Raw genomic sequence first — 20,612 nt, 5'->3', positions numbered from 1 at the left:
TCTTGCACTTGCCTTTACAAACACAATATTGCTCTCTTTGTCTTAGCCCCAGACACCCTAGTTCCCCGTCAGTCTCCTCCAAAAAGTAAAACAACTTAATAAGTCAGAGCATAAAATAAGTCAGAGCAGAGCAGTGCAAAAGCATGCAAATTGATGTAAGCTGCGACTGGGTTTCCCTGGGCTTTCGCCTCCGGTTTTATCCCTGTGGAGTATCCTGCAAGAACCATGAGATTAAGAGGTCTGGGGTAAGGATTCCGGGGTCAAGACGCAACGTCTCGTCTCCGGGTCTCTCGGCTACAATGCAGCGACTGCTGGGCAAAGGGGTGGACGCACCGCGGAATTACTCTCCACCCAGTCCTAACTCCCACCCCAAACCACTCACCCTCCCGCACTCCCGCCGCAAAACCCAGGGACTTGGGAGGAAGTGGCAGTCAGGACTTGGAGAGCTAGCGGAGCGATCTGGGGCTTTGCCTCAGTTTCCTAAGGGCTGGGAACAGAGAGAAGGGTCTCCTCCTTTGAAGTCAGGCAGAGGGGCAGACTCCAACAGAGTCTCATCCCTCATCTTGGGTGCTTTGAGAAAAGAGAGAAACTCTCCTGCGGTGCCCAGAACCGACGCGGGACGCCTGGAGCCGGGCGCAGGCCGCGGGGCGGGGATTCCAACTCGTGCGTTAGGCGACTCTAGTCTCTGGCCCTGCTAGTGGCCGTCAGGGTGGGGGTGGGAGGGCGGAGAGAGGCGGATTAATCCCTTAATTACGCGGTGATCGGCGTGGCACCTGCTTTCTGCGCGCCCGGCTCCCAGGGGACCCCGGCTCTGGGGGGTGGAGAGAGAAGGAAGGAGGAAGGGCGCGCGGAGGCACGCACGGTACCGAGGCGCGCCGGCAGGAGAGCGGCACCGTGGCTGGGGCAGCGCGTAGAGGCTGTGGAGGGGCTTACGGCTCCCGGCCCGCGGGTCTTAGACCCAGGGGCTGGGCCCCGAGCCCCCAGCCCCGGTCCCCATCTGGTCGCGCCATGCTGCGCTACCTGCTCAAAACGCTGCTGCAGATGAACTTGTTCGCGGACTCCTTGGGCGGGGACATTTCCAACTCCAGCGACCTGCTCTTCGGCTTCAACTCCTCGGTGGCGGCGCTCAACCAAAGCCTGCTGCCCCCAGGAGATCCTTCTCTCAACGGTAAGACCCTGCCCCACGGGGACTTCAGATCCAGGGATGGGGGTAAGATGGGAGGGAAGCGCGGACGGAGGAGTCCAAAGCGCTTCTGTCTTAAGGTCCGGGACCAAGCGGCGCCCTCCAGGGCTTCCCAGCGCCTCCCGGGTGGTGGGAACCAATGGGTAGTTTGGGGCTTAACGCATCTTAGTGAGGATATCTTCGGGAGGTCGAGGGTTTGGGAGGAGATGGCTACTGAGTCCATCACTTCTCACCTCCCCAACCGACGCCCACGGCCACCCCAGGTGAGAAGATCCCTAGTATGAGAGGCCCGGACCCACTGCGCCGAGGGTAGAGGAGGAGGCGCGGTCACTCGAGGGCCTGGGTCAAGCCGGCCCACTCGGTGACCCACCCAGGCCGCAGATTTCCCTTCGGGAGCATAAGTTTTCCAAGAACTCAGTTAGGACGAGGGTGATGACGCCAAAATGTTCAATGTGTTTGCTACAGAAGGCGACAGCGGCTGCGACCGTTTCAGGGAAACTTACAAGTTTGCCCCTCAGAGGTAGAACTCACCGCAGGCCCACCCCGGCAGAGCTGCGGCAGGCGGGCAGCGCCGGCGGGGAGGTCATTACCTCTAATTACGGTGATTAATAAATGACTGAGACAGCGCGCTATCCCGGAGCGCGGCGAGGCGGCGGCGAGAGGGGACCGCCGAGGGGCCTGGGGAGAGGCCCGATGGCGCCCCTGCCGGCCACATCGGAAACTCGCGCTTCCCTGAACACCTTCGCGGTTATCCCCCTTTGGAGGTCACAGCCTCCATCCCTCTGCCTCAACCCACCCCAGTCTATCAGCAGTGTGCTGAGGACTCCAAGGTGGCCAGAAAGAAGACCCAGCCAATGAGTGTGTGTGTGAGCGGGGTGCTCCAGGTGCTGGGGGAGGAGCCCCAGAGCCCCATTAGCATGGCCATTAGCTATTCATTAGCTGCTGCAAAGCATCTCCTGAGACCGGGAATGACAGGGAAGAAATTCCAGGGAAAGGGCGCCCGCAGCTGTGTCTACAGGAATTAAGGGGCAAGAGCCGATGAGAAGGGCGTGGTATGCATGGAGGGAGCAGGGAGGAAGAAATTGGGGAATGATATGGGATTCCCCAGTCTCTTGACCCTCCTAGGTTCCTAGGGGGATTAAGCACAGAGCCCTCCCCACAGACACTTTGGAAACCTCTCTGCTCCCCCAGCACTCTTAGAGTGTTGTCGCCACACATTGCCTCCTTTAAACTCGAAAAGGTAAGGAGGTGCGTTGATGGTCACATTTTGTGACTCAGGAAACAACTCAGAGAGGATGAATAACATCCCAATGGTCACAAAAGCAGTGTAAAGTTTGACACTAAACAATTCCCATTACACCTGAGGTTATGTGAAGGGCGGAAAGGGAATATTGGAGCCTGGAAAAGTCTGATTCAGGTGGAGACTGTAGAGATCAAAATAAGGTAAGGTGGGCCAGGGAGAAAGAACCTTTAACTAGTGGTAGATTAGCCATACTCATGGCACCTTCTCCCAAGTTCTTTACATACACTATGGTCTTATGACAACCCTATCACAACTCCCACATACAGGTAAAGAAATTTCGACCCAGAGAAGTTCATAATTTGCCCTAGTTCTTACAGCTAGGGAAGTGTCGGCATCTGAGATTTCAACGCTGTTCAGTTCCACGACGTTTCGTGAGCAGTAACCACTACAGGGCTGCCCACCGAGGGTCTGGTCTGCCTAAATGTGGACTGGAATGGGATAGAAGAGAAGAGATGAGTGTGAAGCAGAGATTTCCATCTAGGATGGAGGAAATCGAAAAAAATGTCTTCCTTCTCTAAGTGGGAGGGAAACTTATCTTGTCCCAAACCAGTTAAATACACTCTCCCCAGGATAGCACCAGGCTGGGGCAAACCGTGCAGCTTTGTCTCAAGAACTTATGAGAGCCGGGGCTGAGAATGAAACTCAGTATCAGTCAGTGGCTGGAAGCAAGAGGTCCCCGTGGATTTTGGAACAGGGCCAGGGTGGGGATGGGAGGGAAGGTAAAGAACGGAAGTGTGGCGAGGTCCTTGGTTAGTTAAGGACACCAGGTTACGCGAGGCGGCAGCGACGCCTACTGGCCACTACGGGTTACAAATCCATTTTTTACGAAGCTGGGGCTGGATGTCTGAGCTCCACTGGCTCCTGGATCCTGGGTCCCAAACTGAAGATGAAAAGTGAGCCGATGTCTGCAGACCAAGTGAGGGGCAGGAGCAGACATGCGGGTGAATGAATCTGAGTGACCAAGAAAAGTTAGAGGAATTCCTTTCTCAACGATTCTTAGCCTCTCTTGGTTACATCAACCTGTAGAATAACCTGTTGAAAACTATGCCTTCTTAGAAAAGGAGTGTTACTCACTTTTCCATCGTCATTTGCGTTCACTTCTTGTGACTTAAAAAGATCAGGAAACGTGATTATCAGGGGTGTCAGTGAGAAGAGCACTGTGCCCAGTTACAGAATCCAGGTTAAGGACCACTTCCAGTCCCAGGCCACAGCCCATCATTCGATTCTTCCCTTTCCTAAGGGGATTCCCAGACAGGGCCACAGTGTCTCCATTTCAGTGGGCAGGAGAGGAGGCAGGGGTCTTAAGCCTTCTTAGGAGTTTGCGTCCTCTACTGAGCGTCTGTTGGCAGGCATCTCCTTTCCACCCTAAGAACATGCGGGGCAGATGGTAGAAGGAGAAACTACCTTACCCAGAGAGAGGGTGGCCGGGTGGGCTTCCTTTTCTCTCTGGAGGCTCGCGCTCTCCCCTGATCTCCGGGTCTGAATGCTCTGCGCCATCCACCCCACCTCAGGGTCAAGGATCGGGCCGGAGGACGCGATGCCGCGCATCGTGGAGCAGCCGCCAGACCTGCTGGTCTCCCGAGGCGAACCGGCCACGCTGCCCTGCCGCGCGGAGGGCCGGCCCCGGCCCAACATCGAGTGGTACAAGAATGGGGCGCGCGTGGCCACGGCGCGCGAGGACCCGCGCGCCCACCGCCTGCTGCTGCCCAGCGGCGCCCTCTTCTTCCCGCGCATCGTGCACGGGCGCCGCGCGCGGCCAGACGAGGGTGTCTACACTTGCGTGGCGCGCAACTACCTAGGGGCAGCGGCTAGTAGAAACGCCTCTCTAGAAGTGGCAGGTAGGAGTCTGCTGGTCGCTGCCAGAGCTTCGGGGAGGTGGGAGGGCAGCGGGTAATCCCATCCTAAGCCAGTCCCAATCTCAACCCATCAGCGGCTTCCCTTAAACCTTCTCCTTGGCCAGAGGAGGAAGTGGGTCTGGTCTTGTTGCAGGCGGAGAAGAGTTCCAGCCTGCGGTGATCCAGCTCTTCCCCAAACACTTTCCTGTGTCCTCACCCAGTTATGTCACCCACACCTTATTTATTCCTCTGGTCATTCATTGTGGCTTTCTCTCTTTCTCCTACTCTCCAGTCCTCCGCGATGATTTCCGGCAGTCTCCTGGGAACACGGTGGTGGCAGTCGGGGAGCCAGCCGTGATGGAATGCGTGCCCCCGCGCGGACACCCAGAGCCTTCGGTGTCCTGGAAGAAGGACGGTGTTAGACTCAAGGAGGAGGAGGGGAGGATCAGGGTGAGGGGCGAGACCAGGGCTGGGGATGCCACCGGGAGCCAGGTCCTGACCAGGGACATCCTGAAGGTCAGGCCCCTAGGCTAGAGGTCTGGGACAAGTGTCAAAGGAAGGAGGAAGGCCTGAATCTAGAGGTCTTGGAAGGGCGAGGGCGGGAAATGTCCTGGAAGCAATAAGAGATTTTAAATTGGGGCATTAGTTGACCAGAGGCTGAGAGTCAGCTACTGAATGGGTGATAAATCAGCATGGGTAGGATGGAATTGGTGTAAGAATGTGGAGGTATGATGCCTCATGGACTGGTGGGAGGTGGTCTGGGCTACAGGAGCAAAGACACACCTGAGCCCTACCTTGGGCAGATCGCTAAAGAACTCCTTAGAGCGCTTCCCTGGTGGCTCAGATGGTAAAGAATCTGCAGTGCAGAGACCTGGGTTCGATCCCTGAGTCAGGAGGATCCCATGGAGAAGGGCATGGCAACCCTCTCCACTTGCCTGGAGAATCCTACGGACAGAGGAGCCTGACAGGCTGTAGTCCATGGGGTCGCAAAGAGTTGGACACGACTGAGCGACTACTACTACTATAAGTGGGTCAACTTCACTGGTCTTCTTCATTGACTTGATGCGAGGATCAAATAAACAAGCATGCTTTCATGGCTATAAAGGACCAAAGTCTCCATGATTACTCTGCAGATCCGTGGAGGGAAGCTGATGATGTCACATACTTTCAAGAGCGATGCAGGGATGTACGTGTGCGTGGCCTCCAACATGGCAGGAGAACGGGAGAGTGGGGCAGCCAAACTTGTGGTCCTGGGTAGGCTTGTGCAGTTTGGGAGTTACGGGCGTGGGCAGCCCGGGGACTGAGTAGCTATGCAGACCCACTGACTCTTCACTCCCCCCACTCTCCACAGAGCGTCCCTCCTTCCTGCGTAGACCAGTCAATCAGGTGGTCCTGGCTGGTGCCCCTGTGGACTTCCCATGTGAGGTGCAGGGGGATCCCCCTCCTCGTCTACGCTGGCGCAAGGAGGATGGGGAACTGCCCACAGGCAGGTGAGAAGCCCTCTCCTACTGCCTGTAAGGAGACCCAATCAGCTCAAGAACATACCCAGCCCTAGAAAACTGGAAAAAGAAAAAGAAGGTAGATGCCTCTCACTGGACCACGCAATCTGTTCCCAGAGCCTTTGGCCCGGCCCCAACCAGTCCTCACCTCCATTCATGGGTCCATGAGTACCAGCTTCTGTCCCTGCAGAGGTCTGCCTTGTCCTTATGTACCCTGATTCTGGTGTCTGTCCTGGGGGATTCGAGAAGGGGTCTGTAGCTGTGGCCAACCCAGCCTGGGGGTGGGGAGGGGAGCAGGTACGAGATCCAGAGCAACCACAGCCTTCGGATCGGGCGCGTGAGCGCTGAAGATGAGGGGACCTACACCTGTGTGGCGGAGAACAGCGTGGGCCGCGCCGAAGCATCCGGCTCCCTCATCGTTCATGGTGAGAGCCCCCCTGGCCCCGCCTTGGCGGGCATGGGACGAGGGCAGATGGACGATGGGTGGAGGTGGAGAATGCGGGGAAAGGACAGAGCGGGAGATATGAGTGGGTCCCCTGAGACTCCAGTATTCTTGCCTGGAGAATCCCCGTGGACTGAGGAGCCTGGCGGGCTACAGTCCCTGGGGTCGCAAAGAGTTAGGCACGACTGAGCGACTAAGCACACACCCTGAGGCTTCTCGGAGGAGAGGAAGGAGGAGAAAGCTAAACAGGCTTGAGCAGGAGACAGACATCTGCTCCTGCCTAAGCCAAGCTCAGGCTTCTCTCTCCTGTTCCTTCCGCCTCCCTTCTTAGTACCCCTGACTCCCTGTTCCTTATCTCCCTCCCCTTCCCAGTCCCACCCCAGCTGGTGACCCAACCCCAGGACCAGATGGCGGCTCCTGGAGACAGCGTGGCTTTCCAGTGCGAGACCAAAGGAAACCCCCCGCCTGCCATCTTCTGGCAGAAGGAGGGAAGTCAAGTAGGTGGCCAGCTCCCAGGGCCTGTCCACAGCTCCTCCTCTGGGTCTCAGCCTCCCTCCTTTCACATTCTGCAAACTTCTTTCTGGGCTTTTGTCTCACCCTTCCTCCCAGAAACCCGTGCAGGTTATTTGGGAGGATTAAATAAGATAATGACTATAAAAGGCCTGGAACAAAGGAGAATATAGTTAGGTGGCAGGGAACAGTCCTATATGGGAATTCCTTGGAGAATCTTTCTGTTTTGGACAAGGCTATCCAGAGGATGTGGGCTTTCTAGGTGGCACTTGTGGTAAAGAACCCGCCTGCCAATGCAGGAGATATGAGACTAGGGTTTGATACCTGGGTCGGGAAGATTCCCCTGGAGAAGAGAATGGCTACCCACTCCAGTATTCTTGCCTAGAGAATCCCCATGGACAGAGGAGCCTGGCGGGCTACAGTCCATGGGGTCGCAAAGAGTCGGACACGACTGAGCAACTAAGCACACACGTACATGCTGAGGATGTAGCAAATACAATTAGATCTTTCTTCCTCCTCATGCCTGGGCCTGAACTTTAACATCCTGCTCTGGAAAGCGAGTTCCATACCAAAGCTGCTCAGGGTAGAAAGTGACAGGCTCAGCTACTTACAAAAGGCTTCCACCAGGGGGAGCTCACAGTCACCCCTCTTCAATCTTCACAGACAAATCTCAGAATTCATGGCTTGGAATGAACATGAACTAAATTTACAACACAAGTAACTCCCTCCAAGGGAAGGGTGGGAATTTTGCTACTGGGAAACAGGGTCAGCATAAAACAAAATTGAACCGGGGTCTCCCGCATTGCAGGCTGATTTTTTTACCAGCTGAGCTACCAGAGAAGCCCATAAAACAAAATTAAGTCTGATTAAACCCACCCCACTAGGAAATAGGCCACCACCACCTCACTGCATATTCACAGCCCCAATTTCTCAATATCTTTTCTAGCACTGCGAGCTGCTACATTTTAATTATATTCTTAAGTGAATTAAAATGCTGATAATAGGGACTTCCCTGGTGGTCCAGGGGCTAAGACTCCGCGCTCCTAATGCTGGAGGTGGGGGGCGGGGCTGGGTTTGATGCCTGGTCAGGGAACTATGGGGTCGCTAAGAGTTGGACATGACTGAGTGCCTTCACTTTCACTTTTCACTTTCATGCATTGGAGAAGGAAATGGCAACCCACTTCAGTGTTCTTGCCTGGAGAATCCCAGGGACGGGGGAGCCTGGTGGGCTGCCATCTATGGGGTCGCACAGAGTCAGACACGACTGAAGCGACTTAGCAGCAGCAGCAGGGAACTAGATCCCATGTGCCTCCACTGAGTTCACATGCCCCAACTAAAGATCCCACATGCTGCAACAAAGACCCGGTGCAACTAAGACCCAGCGCAGCCAGATACATATATATTTTTTTAAATGCTGATGGTAGTAGAGGGTGGGAATAGGTATCGGTCAGGGGCTCAGCGTGGTATCATTTTTCTTGAAACCCAAACCTGCTTCTCTACCTTCTGTGTATCTAATGTTAGAACTGGAAAGAAGCGGAACATACTTAATGTTTCTCAATCTATTGAAAGAGTTTTAGGTAATTACTTGATTTAATCCTCATAACTATCCTCTAAGAGTCAAATTTGGGGAAATTGGTGCTCAGGAAAGTTAACTAGCTTGCTCAGCTTTCCCCAACTAGTAGAGCTGGGATGTGTACCCCCAAATCATCTAATAAAACTCCATTACTGTTGTGAATAGGCTTAACTAATTTGCCTCAGGTCACAAAACTGGCTAGGGACAGCGTTATGAACTAGAACCTTAGGAATTCTCTGGATCCCGAGGTTGCTGAGAATGCGGAGTGCTCCCTGGCAGCTGCCACTGGGTTCTGTTGCTTGCTCTGTCCCCAGGCTCTGCTATTCCCCAGTCAGTCACTTCAGCCCACGGGGCGCTTCTCAGTCTCTCCCAGAGGCCAGCTCAACATCACTGAAGTGCAGAGCAGGGATGCAGGCTACTACGTGTGCCAGGCTGTCAGTGTGGCCGGCAGCATTCTGGCCAAGGCTCTGCTGGAGGTAAAAGGAGGTACGTGCCCATGGAGATAGGGCTGGAAGGAGGTAACAGCTGAAAGAGGTCTATTTTTCTTGAATTCTGTGTAATATGTCTGCACGGGGAGAGGCACATGTTCCTGGCACATGTCCGTAAAGTTTGGGAATCAGGCAGAGAAGCCACTAATGGATGGCTGATCCCAGGCAGAGACAACACATGGTTATGGAAGCCCCTCCGATATCCAGGGGAGGGGAGAGACGAGGACAAGGGGCTGGTTGCCTGAGCCCAGGACCCTCCCCTGAGGTGCCCAAGTTCTTCCTCTCTCAGCTTCTCTGGAAGGACTGCCCCCCATCATCCTCCAGGGACCGGCCAACCAGACGCTGGCGCTGGGCTCCTCTGTGTGGCTGCCATGCAGAGTGAGTGGGAATCCCCAGCCTAGTGTCCAGTGGAAGAAGGATGGGCAGTGGCTGCAAGGGGATGACGTCCAACTCAGTGTAATGGCCAATGGTACCCTGTACATCGCCAGCGTGCAGGTTAGTCTCACTCCTGGAGCCCACGTAACTCAGAACGGCCGCGAGGTCCATGTGCCCCACTCTAGTGCCTGCTGCCACTTGAATGCCATCTCTGCCCCTCTGCTCTCAGACCACCTAGAGCAGGGGTCCCAGATCCCCAGGCCATGGACCGGTACTGGTCCGGGCCTCTTAGGAACCGGGCCCCACAGCAGGAAGTGAGCAGCAGGTGAGCGAGTGAAGCTTCACCTGTATTTACCGATCCTTATTGCTCACATAACCACCTGAGCTCTGCCTCCTATCAGATCAGCGGTGGCTGGCATTAGATTCTCACAGGAGGGTGAACCCTACTGTGAACTGCACATGGGAGGGATCTAGCTTGCGTGCTCCTTATGAGAATCATCCCCAAACTACCCCCCTATTCATGGAAAAATTGTCTTCCATTTTGGCACTGGTGCCAAAAGGGCTGGGGACCGCTGACCTGGAGTGGACAGCATCCTCCCCACCCTCCTGTATACCCACCTCCGCCCTTCACCCTGCCCTGGTCACTCCCAGTGTGCCAGTTCCTCCACCCTCTCCTGCAGGAGGGGCACATGGGATTCTACAGCTGTGTGGCCAAGAGCTCCACGGGCGAGGCCGCCTGGAGTGGCTGGCTTAGGAGGCGGGGTGAGTTTTTCCTTTGTTCTCTCGTTTTTGCCAGCACTCTTCTCCAAATTGGCCTCAAAGGTGGCCAATGCCTCCCCCCAAACCCCAGAACTGGTTTTATGTTCCAAAGGCCATGGCTGTGGCTGTGGCGGGCAGGAGGATGGAAGTGGTACCCATGGGAGCAGATGTGAGCAGGGTCAGTTCACTCTGACCCCAGCTCCAGTGTGACCACTCTCAGGGCTCCTCTGGGAAGGAGGACAATCACACTGGGGCCATCTTTCCCCCATCCTTCTACTCAAAGATTATATCCTCACTGCAGAAGACTTGGGAGCAACACCAGACCCCCCTACAGAACACAGTACCCCTCCGGGACCTCCCTCGCAGCCTGTGGTCACTGAGATCACCAAGAACAGCATTACTCTGACCTGGAAGCCCAACCCACAAGCTGGGGCCGCAGTCACCTCGTATGTGATAGAGGCCTTCAGGTATGGAGGAAGTTTCCAATGCAAACCTGGAAAGCTACTGGGAGGTGCCCCTCTGTTCTCAAAGTCTTGGCTGTGGTGGGAAGAGGTTTACCAGTTCTGTCTCCCCAGCTGAGGAGCAGTTAGAGGGGAGCAACAGAGAATGGATGAGAGGGAATAGACAGCTTGGGCTGGCACAACCCTGTCACCTCATTCTTGTAGCCAAGCCGCTGGTAACACGTGGCGGACAGTAGCAGATGGTGTGCAGCTGGAGACACACACGGTCAGCGGTCTGCAGCCCAGTACCATCTACCTCTTCCTGGTGCGAGCTGTGGGAGCCTGGGGCCTCAGTGAGCCCAGCCCTGTCTCTGAGCCCGTCCGCACCCAGGGTGAGTAAGGCCCGGATCTCTGGATCACAGGTATGGCATGCAACACCGCAGAGCACCCCCTATGCACAAGTTATGGCACCTACCTTGTTCCAGTTTCTGTCCTGGTGGCTGGGCCTGGAATAGGAAGTCATGCTTCCCTTTCACTGAGAGAACAGAGAAGAGGAGAGAGAGAGAGAGAGAGATTGATTCAGTCATCTTGGTAGCTCCTCCCTTCTGAGCCTTTACTTATAGATAACAGGACTAGAAGGAAACTTGGAGCCCTTAAATCTTCATGTAAGAGATGAGGAACAGGCCTTTAAAGGTGCATATATGGATTCCCCAGGCGGTCCAGTGGTTAGGACTCCATGCTTCCTTCCACTGCAGGGGGCACAGGTTCAACCCCTGTTCAGGGAACCAGTATTCTGCATGCCATGCATTCAGGCAAAGAAAAAAAAACAAAACACATAAATCTGCAAAGAGCCAACTCATTGGAAAAGACTCTGATGGCTGGGAAAGATTGAAGGCAAAAGAAGAGGGTGGCAGAGGATGACATGGTTGGATAGCATCACCAACACAATGGACATGAATCTGAGCACTAACTCTGGGAGCTAGTGAAGGACAAGCCTGGCTTGCTTCAGTCTGTGGGGTAGCAAAGAGTCGGACACAAGTTAGCAACTGAACAACAACAACAAATATATGCAGAAAGCTGGATACCCTGGCCCACCTCTGGAAGCTCTTCCCCTGACCAGCCCTCTCTTGACCCTGGGATGGGCTCTAAAGTATTAAGTAGTGGTCTATGGGGCAGGGCGGAGAAGTCAATGGCACTCCACTCCAGTACTCTTGCCTGGAAAATCCCATGGACGGAGGAGCCTGGTAGGCTGCTGTCTATGGGGTCGCACAGAGTCGGACACGACTGAGCGACTTCACTTTCACTTTTCACTTTCGTGCATTGGAGAAGGAAATGGCAACCCACTCCAGTGTTCTTGCCTGGAGAATCCCAGGGACGGAGGAGCCTGGTGGGCTGCCGTCTATGGGGTCGCACAGAGTCGGACACAGCTGAAGTGACTTAGCAGCAGCAGCAGCATGGGGCAGGGCAGGGGTGGGACATAGACATGCCCTCAGTCCTGACTCCCCATCCCAGAGGCCCTTGCTGAATGGGCTGTTTGGTCAACAGACAGCAGCCCATCCAGGCCAGTGGAGGACCCGTGGAGAGGCCAGCAGGGACTGGCCGAAGTGGCTGTGCGTCTGGAGGAGCCTGTGGTCCTTGGGCCCGGGGCTCTGCAGGTGTCCTGGACTGTGAGTGTGGCCTAGGGATGAGCGTAAGGGCAGGCATGATGATGGGGGACATAGGGGAATGCGTATGGAAGTGTGCAAGGTGTGTGGCTGGGGAAGACGGGTGAGCGGAGGAGGGGCTGGGACAGGAGGACTTGTTGGCTCCAGCCCCTCCTCTGGCATCCTCTGTCCTGTCTCCCATAGGTAGACGGCCCAGTCCAGCTGGTGCAAGGTTTCCGGGTGTCTTGGAGGGTAGCAGGTCCTGATGGGGGAAGCTGGTCAGTGCTGGACCTACCATCCCCAAGCCAGCAAAGTACAGTGCTAAGGGGACTCCCCCCAGGTACCCAAATCCAGATCAAGGTGCAAGCTCAAGGCCAGGAGGAGCTGGGGGCTGAAAGCCCCTTGGTGACCAGGAGCATTCCTGAGGAGGGTAAGGGAGTGGGGCACAGCGCTGATGGGTGGACAGGAAGGAAGAGAGAGAGGGGAGGAGGAAGGTTTGCCTGGGGAGGGTAAGGGGTGGGGGGGTGGCAGGAGGAGACACGACTCTCAGTTCCCTAAGAGGTTAGAACTGGGAGGATGAGCAAGGTTGGGGCTGGAGGGGCAGCTTGCAATGACTGTCTGTGTCCTTCTCACCATGCTCCACCCTGGCCCAGTCCCCAGTGGTCCCCCCCAGGGAGTGGCCGTGGCCTTGGGGGGTGAAGGCAACAGCAGTATCACTGTGTCCTGGGAACCTCCGCTCCCCTCGCAGCAAAATGGGGTCATCGAGGAATACCAGGTGCAGGGGTTGAGAAGCGCCTGGGTGGGCCGGCTGGGGGGTGGAGGGAGAGGGAGGACCTCGGGGTTAGGATCAGGGACGAGGGAACCTAGGCCTGGCTTTGGGACTGGAGATGAGGTCCGGGTAGAGGTTTCAGAGTGCTCTCTCCGAGTGAATTATGCCTGGCTGAGGCGTCATTCCCACCATTCAGAGATCCACCTCTGACTTTCTAAGCCCGGGTCTTGGCCTCCCCAGATCTGGTGCCTGGGCAATGAGAGCCGCTTTCATCTCAACCGGTCCGCGGCGGGCTGGGCGCGCTCGGTGGTGCTGCGGGGACTGCTGCCCGGTCTGCTCTACCGGACCCAGGTCGCGGCGGCCACCAGCGCTGGCGTGGGCGTGGCCAGCGCCCCGGTGTCGGTGCAGCTGCGTGAGTCCGGAGCGAGTGGGAGGGAGGAGCTGGGGTTTCGGGAGCGGGGTAGGGGGTGTCCTGGGGTAGAGGTGCCTCTACTCCCCTCACCTCTCTGCCCCCCGCAGCGTCCCCGCCGGAGCTGGAGCCTGGGCTCGAGGCGGGCCCGGGGCTGGCGGAGCGGCTGGCGAGGGTGCTGCGGGAGCCCGCCTTCCTCGCGGGCAGCGGCGCCGCCTGCGGGGCGCTGCTCCTCGGGCTCTGCGCCGCCCTCTACCGGCGCCGGAGGCAGCGCAAGGAGCTCAGTCACTACACCGGTGAGAGCCCGGCCCGCGGGGTACCCGGGCGGCTGGGAGACTCGAAGGAGGGGTGGGCGGAGCCTTGAGATCTCGCTCCCCCAGGGAGGGGGGCGCGGAGGATGGAAAGAGAGTTCAGTTCAGTTCAGTCGCTCAGTTGTGTCCCACTCTTTGCGACCCCATGGACTGCGGCATGCCAGGCTTCCCTGTCCATCACCAGCTCCCCGAGCTTGCTCAAACTCATGTCCATCGAGTCGGTGATGCCATCCAACCACCTCATCCTCTAGCCTCCTCTTCTCTTCCTGCCCTCAATCTTTCCCCGCATCAGGGTCTTTTCAAATGAGTCAGTTCTTCGCATCAGGTGGCCAAAGTATTGGCGTTTCAGCTTCACCATCAATCCTTCCAATGAACATTCAGGATTGATTTCCTTTAGGATGGACTGGTTGGATCTCCTTGCAGTCCAAGGGACTCTCAAGAGTCTTCTCCAGCACCACAGTTCAAAAGCATCAATTCTTCGGCACTCAGCTTTCTTTATAGTCCAACTCTCACATCCATACGTGACTACTGGAAAAACCATAGCCTTGACTAGACTGACCTTTGTTGGCAAAGTAATGTCTCTGCTTTTTAAAATACTGTCTAGGTTGGTCATAGCTTTTCTTCCAAGGAGCAAGTGTCTTTTGATTTCATGGCTGTAATCCCCATCTGCAGTGATTTTGGACCCCAAAAAATAAAATCTGTCACTGTTTCCATTGTTTCCCCATCTGTTTTCCATGAAGTATGGGACCGGTGCCATGATCTTAGTTGTTTGAATGTTGAGTTTTAAGCCAACTTTTTCACTCTGTTCTTTCACTTTCATCAAGAAGTTCTTTAGTTCTTCTTCGCTTTCTGCCATAAGGGTGGTATCATCTGCGTATCTCAGGTTATTGATTTTTCTCCCAGCAATCTTGATTCCAGCTTGTGCTTCAGGAAGGGGGAGGGGGGCGGGAAGAGGTCACGGGAGGGGTCGCACTGGAGCTCAGCCCCTTGGACAGCGGCAGGGTGCCCACGGTGGAATCGCCTCCTGTTGCAACTGCGGGAGGAGGAAAAGGACGAGTCCAGAGGGGGCGGAGTCTGCAGAGAGGGATGAGATTTTGTTCTTAAGACTCCTGTTGGATGTGGAGGAACAAGCTTTGCAGTCAGCCTCAGTAGAAGTGGGTTTCACACGTGGCACTAGTGGTAAAGAACCTGCCCGCCAATGCAGGAAATGTAAGAGACACGAGTTCAATCCCTGGGTGGGGAAGATGCCTTGGAGGAGGGCATGACCACCCACTCTAGTATTCTTGCCTAGAAAATCCCATGGACAGAGGAGCCTGGCGGGCTACAGTCCATGGGGTCATAAAGACTCACGACTGAGTGACTAACACTTTCAGTAGATAAGGGGCAAGTCTGGTGGAGGGAGGGAAACTCACTTCTTGGAGCCTGGGGGCTGGAAGAGGGAGTGCGACCAGGATCCTAGGTGATAAATTGTCAAGCAGAGTCTGGATGGAAAGGGAGGGGGGCCCGCCGAAAGGAGGAGACTTGAGTTCTCCTTCTTCCTGGGATGGTGCCTGTCTGGAAAGATCTGAAGTCTCTTAGATAAAAGGTTCTGTCTTGGCTACATGCAGGAGTCACTTGGGGAGCTTTAGAAAAATACTGACTCCTGAGTCAAAGCCCTAGGAATTCCGATGAACTTGGTCCAGGGTACCGCCCGAGTGGCATAATTAGGACCAGAGCCAGGGAGTGGACAGGAATACGGATGTTTCTGACTTTTCTTCCCATTTACCCTCTTCTTTCTCCCACGGGTTCCTTTTCGGAAGCCTCCTTTGCCTATACACCTGCAGGTAAGACATCTATCTCTGCCTTCGGCATGGGGAGTGGGGTTCAGATCCCAGGTAGGGGCGCTTCTCACAGTCTCCCCCTCATCTTCTCCAGTGTCGTTCCCGCATTCAGAGGGCCTGTCGGCGGCCAGTTCCAGGTAATTCTCTCAGCTCAGCTCCCAAGGATGATCCCCTCCCCCAAGACACCAGTCCCTCTGTCCCCACACCTGTCTGCCTCCTGGTGCTGGGCTTCTCCCTCCTCCCACCCCTACACTCCCCATTTCGCTCCTCAGCTCCCGTTTCTCCTGCCTGCCTTACTTCACTGGCCTCTGCAGGCTCTCTGTCCCCAGTGTTCACCTGCTGTCCCTCAGGCCACCAATAGGCCTTGGCCCTGCTCCCTACCCGTGGCTGGCAGACTCGTGGCCTCACTCATCTCGGAGCCCCTCAGCCCAGGACCCCAGGGGAAGCTGCTGCCCGAGCAACCCTGACCCGGATGACAGATACTACAATGGTGAGGAGGTCTGCTTCCCCCCCACGGAGGGGGCAGCAGCAGGAGGCCCCACACCCTCTCTCCTCTCCACTGCTGGGGTAAACTGAAGGAGGCCAGGGCGTCCCCGTCTTGCCGAGGCTGTTCTGTCCTTGGGAAGCTGTGAGTTGGGGGAGACTCTCTCATGCCTAACCTTTACCCCGGCTTGGGGTTGGGGAAGATCACCAGCAGCTTCCCTGGTGGCCCAGATGGTAAAGAATCCACCTGCAACGCGGGAGACCCGGGTTCAATCCCTGGGTCAGGACGATCCCCTGGAGAAGGGAATAGCTCCCCACTCCAATATTCTTGCCTGGAGACTTTCATGGACAGAGAAGCCTGGTGGGCTACAGTCCATGGAGTCCCAAAGATTTGGACACAACTGAGCAACTAATACACACACAAACTTTACCCCGGCTTGGGGTGGGGGAAGGAAGTGGGATCTTCTTTTGCACTCCATTCTCCTGTCATCCTTTATTTTCTTGTCTTTGCCCCATCTGCTCCCCTGGGCCTCCCTCTCTCTCCCCCTCAGAAGCAGGGATCTCCCTTTACCTGGCTCAGACGGCTCGGGGCACAGCCACGTCTGCTGAGGGTCCCGTCTACAGCACCATTGACCCGGCCGGAGAGGAGCTACAGACCTTCCATGGGGGGTTCCCCCCACATCCCTCAGGGGATCCAGGCACCTGGAGCCCATATGCTCCACCAGAGTGGAGCCAGGGGGACAGTGGTATGACTCCAGTTCCCAACACCGCCCTTTGAGCCCTGAGCATCACCTCCTCAAGAACATCCTCCACCTTTCCCCTCTGGGACCTAGCGCAGCACTTCCTTCTGATGTGTCTCACCTCTGCCTCTTTCCTATGTCTTGTGCGCCCCCATCCTGTTCTCAGGAGCCAGGGGAGGCAAAGTGAAGCTTCTGGGAAAGCCTGTACAGATGCCCTCTCTCCACTGGCCAGAAGCCCTACCTCCCCCACCCCCTTCCTGTGAATTGAGCTGCCTAGAGGGGCCTGAGGAGGAGCTGGAGGGCAGGTAAGGATGCTCGCTGCCTGTGAAAGTGAAAGTGAAGTCGCTCAGTCGTGTCCGACTCTTTGCGACCCCATGGACTGTAGCCTACCAGGCTCCTCCATCCGTGGGATTTTCCAGGCAAGAATACTGGAGTGGGTTGCCGTTTCGCTGCCTGTAGATGCCTGTATACAAGGGACAAGCCCAGGGCCTCCTGCTGGGGCAAGGAGGGAGAAGATGCTGGGAGAAGAAGGGAAGGGGCAACGGAAGGTCAAAGGGAGGGTATGAAGCTACTCAGTCATCCTTACCCTCCTGCCTCTTTGCCCCCAGCTCAGACCCAGAAGAGTGGTGCCCACCGATGCCCGAGAGGAGCCATGCGGCAGAGCCCAGCTCTGGTGGGGGGTGCTTGGTCCCTCCATCCCAAGGAGAAACCCCCTCTCCCACACCTTCCTATGGGCAGCAGTCCACAGCCACTCTCACCCCTTCACCTCCTGACCCTCCCCAGCCCCCCACTGACCTTCCCCATCTCCACCAGATGCCCAGGTAGGGAGGTATATAGTACCTTGCATGTTATAGCCCTCTGTACATATCTATTCAGTGCATGGATGGATGGATGAACACATGGATGGATGGATGAATCTGGGGTCTGGAGGTCTCATGACCGTATCAGGGCGGAAGTGTGACTTGGGGAGAAATGTGGAGACAGACGAAGTCTCTCACTCCCTCCAGACTGTCTCCATCAGAGTGATCCTGCAAGCTTCCTGGGGCATTTCGGAGATGCCTTTCCTCATACTGCACCAGGGTGGGAGCCTTGTGGGGGACATGCTGTGTCTTACTCATCTGACTATTCGGATGACTGATTAGCCCAGTGCCTGCTACAGAGTAGGCACTTAGTGTTTGCTGAGCAAACAAATGCAGTCTCATGTCATTGCAGAAGAGTGCCACTCGGGCCAAGCTCCCCTCTCAGTGTCTCCCAGCCCACCCTGAATAGCCATGAAGGGAGGCCCACTGGCCTGGGTGCTGGCCCCTCCGGCCCCCATCACAGCCCCAGCCCTGTCCCTGCTACAGCCGGCAGTACCCCCGGTGAGTCTGTAGACACCTCAGCTTGCCCCACACCTCCCCATCTTCCCGAAAGCTTGTTTCCCCTTCACCCTCAAGCCCCTTTCCCGACCCCCTCTCTTATCCGCCCGTCCTGTCTCCCAATGCCGCAGGGAGAGCCCGGCTGGTGCCCGGAGAGCTGACTCCTCCATTGCATGGGCCCCGTGCCCGAATCCGGAAGAAACCCAAAGCTCTTCCCTACAGGCGGGAGCACAGTCCTGGAGGTGAGGGGGCCATGAGCCTGGGAGACAGTGACAGGAGTGCGGACAGGCTGGAGGAGGGAGCCAGTGAACCCAAACCTCAGGCTGTTCCTTCACAGCCTCCCAGGGCCAGGGAGTGGGAGTGGGAGAAAGACTAGGGTCAGGAGAAGCAGGGGACCCTGCTGACAGCGGGTCTCTCCCCAGACCTGCCCCCGCCACCCCTGCCGCCACCGGAAGAAGAGGCAAGCTGGCCCTTGGGGCTGAGGGCAGCAGGCAGCATGTCCTCCTTGGAACGGGAGCGGGAGCACAGTGGGGAGAGGAGACTGGTGCAGGCTGCACCCCTGGGGGCCCAGCGGCACCCCCACCCAGACGGTAAGAAGGGCCACCGCTACAAAGAGGGTGGGTTTTGGGAGGGCAGCCTAATGTATGGGGGGGTGCCAAGGGTGTGCTCATTTTCAAGTGAGCTCACCCTTGACCTCCAGCTGGGTTCATGCATCAACGCCAAAGACGCTTGTCTCTCCAGCTTTCTCTGGGCAGAATTTCCTCCAGTTCCCAAGTCATATCGTTCCCCAGGACTGGAGCCCAGGTGCAGAGTAGGGGCTGGGCACTCTGTCCCTCCTTTCCCAAGGCCCTCTCTTCGTGGGGGGCTCCTTGCAGGCTTCTGAGCATGTGTTATGTCAGGGCCATGGGCAGGGCCGGCTGCTGCTGCTTCTCAGTCCCCAGGATGGTCTGCCCTCCACTCTTCTTCCAGAGCTGGGGTGGCAGTCAGGGCGGCACGAGGAGCGGGGAAAGCAGCCGTGTTCTGCCCCCTGCCTGAGTCCAGCTGCCCTTCTGTCTCCTGCTGCAGAAGAAGCCTGGCTCCCCTACAGCCGACCGAGCTTCCTGTCCCGGGGCCAGGGCACAAGCACCTGTTCCACAGCTGGCAGCAACTCCTCCAGAGGCTCTGGCAGCTCTCGGGGATCCCGGGGCCCTGGACGGAGCCGGAGCCGGAGCCGGAGTCAGAGCCAAAGGCCGGGACAGAAGCGTGGAGAGGTGGGGGCCGGAGCTGGCCAAAAATGAGAGTGGAGGGCTAGGGAGGCTGGGCCAAGGGATGATCACAAATAGGAAGGTATCGAGGGCTTCAGGGCGGGATAGGGGAGTGTCAAAAAGAAGGGACCCTATAAGTAAGGAGGAAGGGAGGAGCCCGGAGCAGAGGTGACAAAGGATGGACACAGATGACGTAACAGAGGGGCCTGGGTTCCATAGGGGAGCAGGATCAGGAGAGGAGCTGACCAGAGAAGAAGCACATCCCCACTGGGGCCTGTTGGCCCTGGGCCAGAGCCTTGCAAGCCAGCCTCTCTCTCTCTCTAGGAACCAAGATGACCTTTGACGATAAGCCAGAAGTTCCATGGGCAAGGGCTTGTCCTTGGGCCAGGAATCTGAATGTGAGCCCCTCCCCCTGGTGAATGAGGGCTGAGCAGAGAGGAGCAAAGAGGGGTCTCCACCTTCTCGCGATGATGCCTAGGGTTCCCTGAGGAATTGGCTTAGAAGCCAGAGAGCCAGATCTTTCCTTGCCATCTGAGACCCTTTCATAAAAAACACAGTAAAAAGAACAGATCAGAGCCCTGAGCCCTGTTTGTCTGGTTTTGTGCAGGACCTAGGGAGGAAGGGGGCCTCAAGCAGGTGGGTATCCTTTGAACTTCTTCAGTCAAAAGCACTAGGTGAGGGCAGGGCTAAGATGCCACCTGTCCTACCTCCAGAAGGAGCTGAACCACTGTCTCCCCAGTTACCACCAGAGGGACTTTCCACAAAACCAACCTCGAGAAACTTGTCGCACCATCCCAGAGCCCCTCCCTTGGTGCCCACAATCCGGAAATACGCCCTTTACAACAACAGCCATCTTTCAAAATTCAAAGAAAGGAGGAGTTCAAGGGGGAAGTCCTGGCCAAGAAGGAAAAAGAGGGTTTTTCAGACACCCATCCCCACCCTTTCATAAAGAGGTGCAGACGGCCACCTCTTAGCCAGATTAGTGTGCTAAGTTGCTTCAGTTGGGTCTGACTGTTTGCAACCCTGTTAACTGTAGGTCACCAGGCTCCTCTGTCCGTGGGATTCTCCAGGCAAGAATACTGGAGTGGGTTGCCATGCCCTCCTCTAGGGGATCTTCCTGACCTAGTGATCAAACCCATGTCTCTTATGTCTCCTGCATTGGCAGGGGGGTTCTTCACCACTAGTACCACCTGGGAAGCCCAACTAGCCAGATTAGGCTCATATATAATTGGTTAGGCTGGCAGAGAAATTTTTAAAAAAAATTTGGCCACAGGACTTCCCTAGTGTTCCAGTGGCGAGGACTCCGCTTTCCCAGTGCAGGGGGCCAGGGTTCGATCCCTACTTGGGGAAGTAGATCCTACATGTCACAACTAAGACTTGGCGCAACCAAATAAATTTAAAAAAATCAAAAGAAAATTTTGGCCACGA

The 20,612-nt window shown here is 56.4% G+C and overlaps 1 protein-coding gene across 5 annotated transcripts; it reads left to right on the top strand.

The window, feature by feature from the left end:
- The first annotated feature begins 616 nt into the window (after window positions 1-616).
- Window positions 617-19,757, top strand: ROBO3 (roundabout guidance receptor 3). Of its 5 annotated transcripts, XM_081535037.1 has the most exons (28): window positions 617-1,168; window positions 3,998-4,324; window positions 4,614-4,771; window positions 5,455-5,575; window positions 5,673-5,811; window positions 6,118-6,245; window positions 6,635-6,759; window positions 8,660-8,831; window positions 9,123-9,328; window positions 9,889-9,970; window positions 10,269-10,434; window positions 10,633-10,799; window positions 11,953-12,074; window positions 12,255-12,480; window positions 12,704-12,825; window positions 13,060-13,231; window positions 13,339-13,524; window positions 15,339-15,362; window positions 15,454-15,496; window positions 15,710-15,849; window positions 16,394-16,588; window positions 16,749-16,887; window positions 17,191-17,403; window positions 17,795-17,943; window positions 18,072-18,182; window positions 18,363-18,530; window positions 19,006-19,190; window positions 19,509-19,757. In XM_081535037.1, the coding sequence occupies exons 1-28, from the start codon at window positions 1,009-1,011 to the stop codon at window positions 19,518-19,520; spliced, it is 4,158 nt and encodes a 1,385-aa protein (XP_081391163.1). In that variant the 5' UTR covers window positions 617-1,008; the 3' UTR covers window positions 19,521-19,757. The 5 variants fall into 5 exon arrangements, with proteins under 5 accessions (XP_081391163.1, XP_081391164.1, XP_081391165.1 ...); XM_081535038.1 differs by lacking the exon at window positions 15,339-15,362 and having other exon boundaries at window positions 15,433-15,496; XM_081535039.1 differs by lacking the exon at window positions 3,998-4,324 and having other exon boundaries at window positions 917-1,168.
- Window positions 19,758-20,612: the final 855 nt, after the last annotated feature.

This window comes from Giraffa tippelskirchi, chromosome 10 (assembly GCF_054371585.1).
Source record: "Giraffa tippelskirchi isolate mGirTip1 chromosome 10, T2T-mGirTip1v1.2.pri, whole genome shotgun sequence".
Taxonomy (NCBI): domain Eukaryota; kingdom Metazoa; phylum Chordata; class Mammalia; order Artiodactyla; family Giraffidae; genus Giraffa; species Giraffa tippelskirchi.
This window is presented reverse-complemented; position numbering and strand designations above follow the sequence as displayed.

Coding starts and splice junctions, on each gene's coding strand:
- ROBO3 (XM_081535037.1), top strand. CDS start 1,009: ATGCTGCGCTACCTGCTCAAAACGCTGCTGCAGATGAACTTGTTCGCG. Junction 10,800..11,952: donor TGAGCCCGTCCGCACCCAGG/GTGAGTAAGGCC, acceptor TTTGGTCAACAG/ACAGCAGCCCATCCAGGCCA. Junction 12,826..13,059: donor GGGTCATCGAGGAATACCAG/GTGCAGGGGTTG, acceptor TGGCCTCCCCAG/ATCTGGTGCCTGGGCAATGA.